We start from the raw sequence: 14,331 nt of genomic DNA on the forward strand, positions 1-14,331 counted from the left end.
TGAACAAGTGGTTAAAGGGTGTAATTCGGAACCAAGAGGCACCACCCCATGGCTAGTCCTGAGCCCCTTTGGGGGGAAAAGCAGTCTTTAATTACATCTGGAACTCATTAATTCTTTTTGGAGCCTCTTTCCAGATCAGCTCCCCCATCAGCCACCCATTGAGCAACAGAAATTCCAGATGGTTCCCTCCATATGCCAGTGCTCATTCTCTCAAGTAGGATAGATTGGTCACTGACAGAATAGGGTGGAATATCTGTAGCCAAGGCAGGACGGGGTGGAAAGCACTGGAACACACTTAAATTAGAGGTGGTCCATCCCGTATATTATTATGTGAGTTGTATACATAACTATTTCTGAGTGATTGCTCTGAAATATCTTGAGTAATTTTATGGAAAGGATGTTACTTCTAGAAAATGTGGCACATAGATGCCAGCTTTTGACTCCTGGAAAAAAGAGAAATCCTCTGCAAGTGTCATTGTAGCTGAGAACTGATCAATTTAGACTTGCAGCTGATCTGCTCTGGAGGCTACATTAGGGTGAATTCTTTTGCTCATGTAACTATCTGAAATCTTTATTATTGTGATACAAGGAGAATTCCTTTATGAAAATCTCTGTATGCTATGTGCTTATTTTATTTTAGCAGAATTTTCTTATAAGAGACACATTGGTAGACTCTAGTTTGAAGCATCTGGGAATAAAAACAGAGTTAACCCCCATATAATTAAAAAGTATGTCATCATTTCAAGTATATCACATTATTTATTCGTATATATACCTGTCTTCATCTGATGGTGGGAAACATGACTCGCTCATCTTTAAATTCCTAACACCCATCAAGATTTGTCACATTATAGGAAAGAAAAGGAATAAATAAGAAAAAGTGGGGAGGTGAATCCAGGGAATTTCAAAGTGAAAAGTGTGGCACCAAAAGAAATAAGACTAATGTTTCTCTTCTTATCTTCATTCTATACTTTTCCTCTGATAACTATTGGAATTTATGCATGTGCACACACATGTTTACTTATGCATGTGTGTGTGTGTGGTGTTATTTTGGATCATCTATTATGAGATAAATATTATTCTTCTAGGTCCTGAGAAAATAAAAGTGAGAACATCAGCTGCATTCCTGTTCTCAAGTGGTTATAATAGTCTTTGTGTGATTTGTGGGAAATTTGTTGGTACATTTGGAGTTGGTAGGGCAATTAAAAGGAACCATTTTTTCTAAAAGGGGTATAATTTAAACTTCATGTACTTATCATATTTTAGCTGATAAATACATCTAAAAGCACCACTATCATACTTTTATGTGTATGTGTGAGTACTCTGTGGATGAGAGTTAGCATTAGTTCAACAAATTTTATCGTTTTGTACAATCAGGTTTAATAGCTGAATATTGGTTGAATGTGCTATAGGTTGGAACAGATAAAAATCAATTTGTTTAAAACTCTTGCTTTGAGACAGGGAGAATGGAACCAATTTGGAAAATATATTTTAGGATATCATCCAGGAAAACTTCCCCAACCTAGCTAGGCAAGCCAACATTGAAATTCAGGAAATGCAGAGAACCCCAGTAAGATACTGTATGAGAAGATCATTCCCTAGACACATAATCATCAAATTCTCCAAGGTCAAAATGAAAGCAAAAATATTAAAGGCAGCCAGAGAAAGGCCAGGTGACCTACAAAGGGAAGCCCATCAGACAAACCACAGACCTCTTAATGGAAACACTGTAAGCCAGAAGAGATTGGGGGCAAATATTCAACATTCTTAAAGAAAAGACATTCCAACACAGAATTTCTTTTTATTTCTTTCTATTTTATTTTTGAGATGGAGTCTTGCTCTGTCACCCAGGCTGGAGTGCAGTGGTGTGATCTCAGTTCACTGCAACCTCTATCTTCCAGGTTCAAGCAATTCTTGTACCTCAGCCTCCCAAGTAGCTGGGATTTCAGGTATGCATCACCATGCCTGGCTAATTTTTGTATTTTTAGTAGAGACAGGATTTTGCCATGTTGGCCAGGCTGGTCTTGAACTTCTAGCCTCAAGTGATCCACTTGCCTTGGCCTCCCAAAGTGCTGGAATTACAGGCATGAGCCATCGCACCTGGCCCCCAACCTAGAATTTCTTATCTGGACAAACTAAGCTTCATAATCAAAAGAGAAATCAGATCCTTTTCAGATAAGCAAATGCTGAGGGAATTTAGTACCACCAGATCTGCCTTACAAGAACTGAAGGAAACACTAAATATGAAAATGAAAAACTATTACCAGTCACTACAAAAACTGAAATACATAGACCAGTGACATTATGGAGCAATCACGTAAACAAGTCTGCAAAATAACTAGCTAGCATCATAATGACAGGATCAAATACACACAATATCAATACTAGCATTAAATATAAATGGGCTAAATGTCCCAATTAAAAAACACAGAGTCTTTTAAAGCTGGATAAAGAACCAAGACCCATCAGTGTGCTGTCTTCAAGAGTCCTATCTCACATACAAAGACACACATAGGTTCAAAATAAAGGAAAGAAGAAAAATTTACCAAGCAAATGGAAAACAGAAAAAAAGCAGGGGTTGCAATCCTAGTTTCTGACAAAATGTACTTAAACCAACAAAAATGAAAAAAGACAAGGGCAGTACATAATGGTAAAGGGTTCAATTCAACAAGAAGAGCTAACTATCCTAAATATATATGCACCCAATACTGTAGCACTCAGATTCATAGAGCAAGTTCTTAGAGACCTTCTAAGAGACTTAGACTCCCACACAATAATAGCGTGAGACTTTAACACCCCACTGACAATCTTAGACAGATAATTTAGAACATTAAAAAAGATACTCAGGACCAGAACTCAACTCTGGATAAAGTGGACCTGATAGATATCTACAGACCTCTCCACCCCAAAACAAAGGAATATACATTCTTCTCATTACCACATAGCACTTACTTTAAAATTGATCATATAATTGGAAGTAAATCACTCTCAGCAAATGCAGAAGAACTGAAATAATAACAGTCTCTCAGACCACAGCACAATCAAATTAGAATGTAAGATTAAGAAATCTATTCAAAGCCAGGTGTGGTGGCTCATGACTGTCATCCCAGCACTTTGGGAGGCTGAGGTGGGTGGATTGCCTGAGGTCAGGAGTTCAAGACCAGCCTGGGCAACATGCTGAAACCCTGTCTCTACTAAAAATACAAAAATTATCCAGGTATGGTGGAAGATGCCTGTAATCCCAGCTACTCGGGAGGCTGAGGCAAGGGAATCACTTGAATCCAGGAGGCAGAGGTTGCAGTGAGCTGATATCACACCACTGCACTCCAGCCTGGGCAACAGAATAATGAGACTCTGTCTCAAAAAAAAAAAAAAAAAAGGTCTCTTCAAAACCACACAACACCATGGAAATGAACAACCTTCTCCTTCTCCTGAATGACCCTTGAGTAAATAGTGAAATGAAGGTGGAAATCAAAGAGTTATTTGAAACTCATGAGAATGAAGATATACTGTACCAGAATATCTGGGACATAGCTAAAGCAGCATGAAGAGGGAAATTTATAGCACTAAATGCCCACATCTAAAAGCAAGAAAGATCTCAAGTTAACAATCTAACATTACAACTAAAAGAACTAGAGAACCTAGAGCAAATAAATGTCAAAGCTAGCAGAAGACAAGAAATAACCAAGATCTGAGCTGAACTGAAGGACATAGAGACATGAAAACCCTTCAAAAAATCAACAATCTAGGAGCTGTTTTTTTTCTTTCTTTTTTTTTTTTTAAACTAATGAAATAGACTGCTGGCTAGATTAATAAAGAAGAAAAGAGAGAAGATTGAAATAAACACAATCAGAAACAACAAGGGGGATATTACCACTGACCCCAGAGAAACACAAACAACCCTCAGGGAATATTATAAACACCTCTTGCACATAAAGCAGAAAATTTAGAAGAAATGGATAAATTCCTGGACACATGCACCCTCCCAAGACTGAACCAGGAAGAAATTGAATCCCTGAATAGATTAATAATGAATTCTGAAAATGAGGCAGTAATAAATAGCCTATCAACCAAAGAAATCCCAGGACCAGGTGGATTCACAGTTGAATTCTACTAGAGTTATGAGGAAGAGCTGGTACTATTTCTACTGAAACTATTCCAAAGAATTAAAAAGGAAGGACTCCTTCCTATCTCATTCCATGAGGTCAGCATCATCCTGATACCAAAACCTGGCAGAGATATGACAAAAAGAAAAATTCAGGCCAATATTATTGATGAACAACAATGCAAAAATTCTCAACAAAATGCTGGCAAACTGAATCCAGCAGCACATCAAAAAGCTTATCCAGCATGATCAAGTAGGCTTCGTGCCTGGAATGCAAGGTTGGTTTAATATATGCAAATCAGTAAATGTGATTCGTTACACAAACAGAACTAAAGACCAAAACCACATGATTATCTCAATAGATGCAGAAAAGCCCTTTGATAAATTCAACATACATTCAAATTAAAAACTCTCAATAAATTAAGTATTGAAGAAATATACCTCAAAATAATAAAAGGCATATGTGAAAAACTTATAGCCAATATTCTACTGAATAGGCAAAAGCCAGAGGCACTCCCCTTGAAAACTGTCACAAGACAAGGATGCTCTCTCTCACCACTCCTATTCAAGGTAGTATTGGAAGTTCTGGCCAGGTCAATTAGGCAAGAGATGGAAATAAAGCATATTTAAATAGGAGGAGAGGAAGTCAAAATATCTTTGTTTGCAGATGACATGATCCTATAGCTTGAAAACCCTATTGTCTCAGCCCAAAAGCTTCTTAAACTGATAAGCAACTTCAGCAAAGTCTCAGGATACAAAATCAATGTGCAAAAATCACTAGCATTTCTATACAGTAACTATAGACATGCCAAGAGCCAAACCACAAATGAACTCCCATTCACAACTGCCACAAGAAGAATAAAATATCTGTGAATACAACTAACAAGGAAAGTGAAGGACCTCTTCAAGGAGAACTACAAACCACTGCTCAAAGAAATCAGAGATGACACAAATAAATGAAAAAATATTCCATGCTCATAGATAGGAAGAATCAATATCATGAAGATGGCCATACTGTCTAAAGCAATTTATAGATTCATTGCTAGTCCCCTTAAACTACCATTAAGATTTTTCACAGAATTAGTAAAAACTATTTCAAAATTCATATAAAACCAAACAAAAGTCCGAATAGCCAAGGCAATCCTAAGCAAAAAGAGAAAAGCTAGAGGCATCACATGACCCAACTTTAAACTACACTGCAGGGCTACAGTAACCAAATAGCATAACAAAACAGCATGGTACTGGTACAAAACAGACACATAGACCAATGGAACAGAAAAAGAAGGCAGAAACAAGACTGCACGCCTACAACCATCTCATCTTTGACAAACCTCAGAAAACAAGTAGTGGGGAAAGAATTTCCTGTTTAATAAATGATGCTGGGAGAATTGGCTAGCCATATGCAAAAAAATGGAAACTAGGCCCCTTTCTTAAACTATATACAAAAATCAACTCAAGATGGAATAAAGACTTAAATGTAAAGCCCACAACTATAAAAACCCTGGAAGAAAACCTAGGCAATACCATTCAGGACATAGGCACAGGCGAAGATAACATGATAAGATGCCAAAAGCAATTGCAACAAAAGCAAAAATTGACAAATGGGATATAATTAAACTAAAGAGCTTCTGCACAGCAAAAGAAACTATCATCAGGGTAATCAAGCTACAGAATGAGAGAAAAATTTTGCAATCTATGCATCTGACAAATGTCTAATATCCAACATCTATAAGGATCTTAAATTTACAAGAAAAAAACAACCCCATTAAAAAGTGGGCAAAGAACATGAACAGATACCTCTCAAAAGAAGACATACATGCAGCCAACAGACATATGAAAAAAAGCTTAACATCATTGATCATTAGAGAAATGCAAATCAAAACCATAATGAGATATCATCTCATACCAGTCAGAATGGCTATTATTAAAAAATCAAAAAATAGATGCTGGTAAGGTTGTAGAGCAAAAGGAATGCTTTTATACTGTTGGTGGGAGTGTAAATTAGTTCAATCATTGTGGAAGATAGTGTGGCGATTCCTCAAAGACTCAGAGGCAGAAATACCATTCGACCCAGCATCCCATTACTGGGTATATACCCAAAGGAATAGAAACCATTCTGTTTTAAAGACACATACACACATATGTTCATTGCAGCACTATTCACAATAGCAAAGACATGGAATCAACTTAAATGCCCATCAATGATAGACTGGATACAGAAAATGTGGTACATGGATATAATGGAATACTATGCAGCCATACAAAGGAATGAGATAATGTCCTTTGCAGGGATATGGATGGAGCTGGAGGCCATTATCCTTAGTAACCTAACACAGGAACAGAAAACCAAATACCACATGTTCTTGCTTGTAAGTGGGAGCTAAGTGATGAGAACACATGGACACAAGGCAGGGAACAGCACACACTGGGGCCTGTCAGAGGGCAGGGGGTGGGAGGAGGAAGAGGATCAGGAAGAATAGCTAATTGGTTCTGGGCTTAATACCTGAGTGATGGCATGATCTGTGCAGCAGGTCACCCTGGCACAAGTTTACCTGTGTTAACAAACCTGCACATCCTGCTCATGTATCCCTGAATTTAAAATGAAAGATGAAAATTAAATAAATAAGTAAATAAATTAGAGGCAAAGCCCTCTTGTTTTTTACAAGTTTTGCTTCAAATAATTCTTAAAGTTATGAACCCATAAAATGTATGCTAAACCTAGAACATTCTCTAGGTACTTCACTCTTTTATTTGAATATTTTGAAAAGTGCCAGAGATGAGAGTAAGATATATATTTATTTTTATCTGTTTAGCTTGATCATTCATTTTGTACCAGTCACCAATGAGCTCTTGAATTTAAGGTATGTAGGGGATTAAACTCAACAGATCTGGACGACATTTATTTAGTGTCTTTATCTTCAGCATTGAAAAAAACACTAGGAATTTAAAAAGAAAAAGAATGATCTCTTCACTTAAGGAAGTCAGAGTGGGAGAGGAAGTCATAATCACACTGAGGACCAGCCCAGTGACAGTTACTTCCTCACATACAATAGTGTATGTATATAATTTGAATAATGTGTCTCGGTACTCTGATAGATGCATGTACAGTGTGTCACTGAAGTGTAAAAGGGAGAGGTTGTTTCCCTAGGGAGAGTGGTGGAGCCAGTGAGGAGAGAGAATATCTTGCTAGCAGAACTAATGCTTGCTTTGCATCCTGATGGGATAGGACCATACTTTGAGAACCACTGCTCTACATCTAACTGAGAGAAGAGGGGAGGGAAAAGGCATACAGAATTAATGGACCAGGCCTAGAGATGTCATACTTTAATTCTTCCCACATTTTATTGGCTACAACTCAGTCACATGACTTCATCTACCTGCAAAGGAGGTGGAAACCGTAGTCTGTGAACTTAGGAAAACAAGAGAAATGGTTGGTTTACAACTCTATAGTCTCTGCCACAGGAGGGCATGGCCATTCTTATAATGCAGGAAGCAGGGAGGGGCTAGGAAAGACAACTCATGACAAGTTAATTTGCTTGGGCATATCCTTTAGAAGGGCAAGTGCACTGTTTCCTAGAATGAGAGATGAGATTATATTAACAAAATAATTCCTTATAAATCTTTACATGTGTTGGTGATTATGGCACTAGAAATTTAAGCAAAAATCTTTATTTTATGTCACTAATTAGTGTTGAATTACTGCTAAATTTCAAAAAGTAACACAACACTTTGGCATACATGAAATACTGTTTTAAATGAAAGTGTTGTATTTGTATATTACTCTATAGTAAATCTCAGGCAAAAGCTATGATTATTTCTTCTGAAGTTATATGAAGACTGCTTTTATGAAAGGGGAAATAAAACATAATGATTTTAAATTTTCCAGTAAGCTCTATAAGCCTGGCAAGCTAAGGGACAACAGTAAAAATAATAACATCAAGTATTTATTAAGCATGCACCATGTACTTTGCCTTACATAATGGGACTTAGGGAATTAGATACAGCTTACTAATATTGTATAAGCATTTTCAATCTATTAACTCATTTAACCCTCACAAAAGTCCTATGAACAAAACAGTTATTTTTAGTATTATTCCCATTCCACAGATGAGAAAACTGAGGCACAGAGCGATAAAGTTATTTGCCTAGACAGCTAGTAAGTAGCAGAATTGGTATTCATATCCAAGTAGTCTGCCTTCAGAGGCCAATGTCATGTCTACTGCTCTGTATATCCCTGAAGCTAGAACCAAAAGTGAAGATACAGGAACAAAGGGTAGGGAGCTCATTCGAGCTGTGTGTTTCCACTGCAGTAGACTCAAGGCTGCTGTTTGGTGTATAAGTAGTGCATTTTGTCCATGAATGTGGTGTGTTAAGCAATGGTAGCATTTATCAATCAGAACTGATTTTCCTGTTCAGTAAGGCCTAGCCTTTGGCAGACTATTCATTCTTCCAGTTGCTATACCTGTTCTGGTTTAGATAACACTGTATGCAGCTCCCAAACTGCTGGGAGAATCCTAGAATAAAAGACGTAATTCTTGTTTTTGTGACATATCTGAGCAATTTCTTTTTCTTCCACAGACAGAACTGTCCTCGTGGATACAGATCTTCCATTCTTCAAAGGGCTGTATGTGATGGGTACCTTAGACTTCCCTGTGGACAGAAGCAATGTTCTGAGTGTGGCATGCATGGTCATTGCAGGAGGGGAGCTGAAAGTTGGTGAGTAAAGGCCCAAGGATTGCAAGCATATTGGGAATTATACTCTGTGAGAAGGGGCTCTGGGAAACAAATGGTATCATCAAGCAGGTTGCTTAACAGAGTCTGGGGAGGGTTAAGGTAGTAGTGAGTGTACTAGTAAAGTTACTCTTTGGCAAGCTTTACACGTGGTCACAGGTGGCTTGTATTGGTCATTCTCTCATGCCCATGCACTATCAGGCTGTTTCTGGTCCGCCTGCTGCTGCTCATTCCAGGGCTATTTTTTTTTTTTTTACCTCCTCCAGGCTACAGATCAAGTCTTCCAGTAGGTTTTCTTTGTGTCAGAATATGCCTTTAACTCACTCTTTCAGAAGATATCATAGGATGGATTTGATATCATCTGATCAACTAACTCACAATAAAATTTCAATTGCTGTCTTAACAATTTCCTGAGAAAATATACTTGAAAGCAAAGCTATGTGCTAGCACTTTACTGGGACTAATAATCCCAAAGACGTGAGAATGAAGGAAAAAGAAAAGTGAGGAGGAAAGTGAGGGAAAGCAAATACAAGGTAGTCATAGCTTCTTGAAGAAGCATGCTTGGTTTGCTTGGTTATGTGGGATATCTTGAGAGAAGCCTTATTAGAACCTCCATATCTTGGGACAATATGGGGGAGGTAGTGAGGAGAAGGCAAGCATCTCACCTGGCCCATTCCACACCATTAACTCCTCTGACTTTGTTATTTTTATGGCTCCCTGGGTAGCTAGTGGAAGGACCAGAGAATCAGTAGGTGCCAGGAGATGAGGCTCCTCTTGCTGGGAAGCGGATCATGTTACTGGGGCCCCAGGACAGGCAGAATGGAATGGATCTGGGGTAGTGTATTAACCAGATTTGGCTTACTTAATTAAAAAAACCTGAAATGTTATGGGTAGACTCTATACTTAGAACTGTTGTAAGCGATGGGTATAAATGCTGAAAAGACATGTACCCTGTCTCCAAAGGAACTACTTTAGAACTTTAGTAAGGCATTCTACTTTGCCCCAGGAAGAAGATTAAAAGAGAATTCCCAGAAAAAAATCATATCATATTCCAAAGAAATATATCTCTAGTGGTAAGGAAATATTTAGATATCGTTGTTAGGTAGCATGAAAATTTTAGATTCTCTGTTGGGAGAAAATTCTAGATCTAATTACCTGAACAAAGGTTAAGTCACTGTAAAAAGATTTCTGAAAAAATATGGTCAATCCTTTTCTTAAATACTTCCAGTGACAAAAAAATCAAAACCTTTCAAGGCAACCTGTTCCCACTATTTAAAGTCCTATTAGAATTCTTTTTGTTCCATTAAGCTAAAGTCTATCTTCCTCCAATTTCCATAGGTTCAGGCTCTTCCTCTTGAGCCATTCAGGACAAGTATCATACTCCTTTTAATTCTATAGCACTTCATTCACATCTTCTTGAATCTTTTCTGTTTTAGGTCATACAGTATAACCATGGTTCATAGTTATTGCTGTTTTAAGTATTTTTTTTTTAGTGTATGGTACAAAACTGCAAATATAGGAAAACAAAGAGAATTATATGGTGGAAATGAAGTGATCACTCAAAGTTTCCGAGTGCAAATATTTCCAAGTGCAAATATAACCACAATTAATATTTTGGTGTTTTATCTCAAAATCATTTATTTTCTTACACATACACACACACACACACACACACATATATTTCAAAATGTAGGGCATATACTTTGACTTTTTTTGATCCTATAAAGAATTTCTGCAACGTTATATAATATATGGGAATATATAGATATGCATGCATGTATAATAATTTAGCCATTTTTCTCTTGTTGAACATCTAAGATATTTCAGATTTTTGTCCTTGTAACTCACTCTGCAATGAACATTCAATAATTAAATCATTATTCATATCTTCGTTTCCTTAGGATGGACTTTTAAACATGAAATTAATGGGCCTAAGGATAAGAACATTTTTTAAAGGTTTTTAATACATGCTGCCAAATTGCTTTTCAGAAAAATTTTACAAATTTGTACACCCCATTTCCTATAGATTATTATGAGATTCCCTCTTTCTTGCTGGCATTGCCTCTAAACACAACTTTGTTTTGTTTAATTCCTCTGAAAGCCAGGGAGAAAGAACTATTCCCAGGTGGGATCTGCCTATTCTGAACAGAATGAAACGAGTATAGCAGTTAACAGAATGGGCTCTAAGTCAGATGGTGGAGGGACCAAATCCACCTTGGCCACCTATTGGTTGTTTGACCTTCAGCAAGTCAACCTCTGGGCACCTTCATTTCTTCATCTGCAACGTATGTAGGATAACAGTAGAATCTTCCTCAGAGAGATATTAAACATAACAGCTCACAGGAAATGCTTGGTATATGGTAGGTGTTCAATAAATGTTTATCAGCCAGGGTGCCCACAGAAAATGTATGTCATAAGCATTAGACAGTTTGAAGGGATTTAAAGAAAGGAATGATTTACAAAGATCCAAATGGGATGAGGTATACCCTAAGGCTAGTAAAGCCACTTATCCTTACTACCTCTTGCCATAAAGGACTGAGGAAAGAATGTTACAGGAACCCAGAGATAAAGAGAAAGGTTTAGAGATGGTTGTCAGATCACCCCAGAGGCATGGCCTTTGTATGGTTGGGATTCACCCAGTACAAGGAAGGAACTCCAGGAATAAACAGTCTTATCTCATTCTTTTGCTTCCCTCCTGTCTTCTGCTTGTGCTACCATTTGGCCACATCCGACTGGAAGTCAGAGTAAAGGAGAACTTGATGCAGTACACAAAGGTCAGCCACATCCTGGGGCACTGGGTAGAGTGGAGAAGCACAGAGCTTGGAAATGGAGGTGTCAACAAAAGCTCTCCAGCACAGCTTCCAGCTATCAGAACAGATATGATTCTTCTGTTAATAAAGCCAAATATTAAACTGACTTCTTTATCCAGCCAGGTCATGCTGTTAGTCCTGCCAACTACATTGTTGACTCTGATTCCTGCTCTTTTTATTTGTGCTGCCACAAATACATATCTCTACATTGTACAGTTGTGTTGGGCTTATTTTGTTTTCTCTTGGGTTTTGAGGGAATCTAATGGCAATACTGTTTACCCATCTCTTCATTTAATTATTTCAGTTCATCTTTCTACACTGGAGATATTCTCTTGAAGTCTGGTCTTTTCCTCACAGATTACTATCATTTGCCCATTTGTTTAACATTGTGTAAAATCCTCATTAATTAATTGAGAAATATTAAATAACATTGAACCCTGTTCTTGTTACTATAAAACTTATTTCCAGTTGATATCTTCTATTGCAAAGACTGATCTCTTTTTTCGGTAAGTTATATTTGGATTTCTAAGGTCACTTATTACTATAATATGTAGCTTGCTGCCTGAAAAATTTGTACCTTTGAAGGTAAGTGACACTGTGCCACTTTCCAGTTTTACTTTATATATTTCAGGTCTCATTAAAAAATTTCTCCATTCCCAATTCTATTTTTTACCCCTCACTAGATAGTGGTGTATTCTTTTTCTCCTTGCCTCATCCATGTGTTCCAGGCCTAAAGGTTGGTTATTGGAGCCCATCTGCCCAATCCTATGTGTATTATGCCTGAAGGAAGACTTTCAACCCATCTGTCCAGTTTTACCACACCCTAAAGAAATCCCAACATGAAACAGATAATAAGACTAGTTAGTAAATAAACTTAATAGATTTGGACATTGGCACAGAGTGCTGCCAGTGTATGCCTGCTATCTGATACCATTTGATCCAAGTCCCAACATTGTAGAATTATATTTTCTGGTGGTCCTGCTTTTTTTTTTTTTTTGAGATGGAGTTTTGCTCTTGTTGCCCAGGCAGGAGTGCAGTGGCGCGACCTCAGCTCACTGTAACCTCTGCCTTCCAGTTTTAAGTAATTATCCTGCCTCAGCCTCCCAAGTAGCTGGGATTACAGCCGCCCGCCACCATGTTGGCTCAGCTAATTTTTGTATTTTTATTAGAGACAGGGTTTCACCATGTTGGCCAGGCTGGTCTCGAATTTCTGACCTCGTGATCCACCTGCCTTGGCCTCCCAAAGTGCTGGGATTATAGGCATGAGCCACCACGCCCAGCTGGTGGTCCTGCTTTTAAGGCAGCTGGTGCTGGCAAAGGTATCAATGGACTTTTAATAGAGTTGAATCATAGAATGCTAGCATTAGAAAGGAAGCTCAAGATCAAAGCTTTGCTTAGAGGGCTACAGCTGCATCACAAATGCCAAACTCAATTTCATTCTTTGTTCACTGCTTGTCTCATTAGCCTGATAAAACACTTAAGATAAGCTTAAAGAATTACACATGTGTGTTCATTCTTTCATTTATCATGGGTTTACTCAGTGCCTACTGTGTACCAAGTACCATGGGGGATACTGGGCATATAGAAACAGAAATCATGAACCCGAATTTTCAAGAGATGTCTCAATAAAATGGTGTGACAAATGAGTAAAAACATGATTGGAAGGGTCATGTCTTCCAACCTAGAGGGAGCTTAAAGATAAAGGAAGACCTGTGAACAGGTACATATTTTAGATAGCATTATACTTTCGGGAAACTGCAGGGAATGAGTATGTCTGGATAGCCGACTTTGTATGAAATGGTGGTTGACCTGATATACTATGCTAAGGAGTTTGGATTTTCCTATGAAGGCAGTGGGTAGTCACTGGATAGTTTTAAGTAAGGAAGTGACATGATTATATTTATTCTTGGAAAAATTAGTGCTGGAAGTGTAGAGAATGCACTTAAAAGGGACACAGTGAAAAGGGAGAAGTCTACTGAGATGTTTTAGGAAAGGAATTGTAAGGGAGTGAACTAAGGTTTACTCTTTAACAGGAGTTAAAGAGGAAAGAATGAATTAGAGACACATTGGGGGGGTAAAAATCACTAGAACCTAGTGATAATTTTGATCTGAGGCAAGGAGGAGTTGTTTGGGATATATCCAAGGTTTCGGGTTGGGAGATCTGGGTCAATGGGGATGCCAAGAATGAGTGCCCTTTCCTCACTCTGTTAGTTGAATGGCCCTCGGCAAGTTATATGAACTAGCTGTGTCTCAGTACCCTTATCTCCAAGGTAGAAATAATAATAGTACATATTTCATAGAGGTTTTAAAAAATTAAATGAGTTAATATTTATTAAAGTGCTTGAACAATGTTGAGTATACAGTAAACTTTATACAATGGTTTGTTAAGTACCCAGACTCATAAATCTCAAGGTTAGATTTCAATGAAAGATGCAAGTGATAATACCTAGAGGGCAAGTAGATTTATGAATAAAGAAACCAATGAGAAAGGTCTGTGCTAAATGTACATATTTGAGGATCATCAGCTCAAATGTGAAATTAAAGATGTGAGTAAAATTGGCCAAACAGATTTTGTGGATAGAAATTTTGAGGAGCACCGGTCTTTGAAGGGTGGTAGAGGAAGCTGAGTTCAGGAACAAGAATGGAAAAAAAAAAAAACAAACAAACAGTTATATAGGTGGAAAG

General features: G+C 37.7%; 1 protein-coding gene across 1 annotated transcript in view; it reads left to right on the plus strand.

The window, feature by feature from the left end:
* PKHD1 (PKHD1 ciliary IPT domain containing fibrocystin/polyductin) overlaps positions 1 to 14,331 on the plus strand; it is a 464,388-nt gene that overhangs the window by 282,193 nt on the left and 167,864 nt on the right. The window contains 1 exon segment of the mRNA XM_005552760.5: positions 8,684 to 8,821. Coding sequence (XP_005552817.3) covers positions 8,684 to 8,821 — 138 coding nt within the window.

Source organism: Macaca fascicularis, chromosome 4 (genome assembly GCF_037993035.2).
Source record: "Macaca fascicularis isolate 582-1 chromosome 4, T2T-MFA8v1.1".
NCBI lineage: Eukaryota > Metazoa > Chordata > Mammalia > Primates > Cercopithecidae > Macaca > Macaca fascicularis.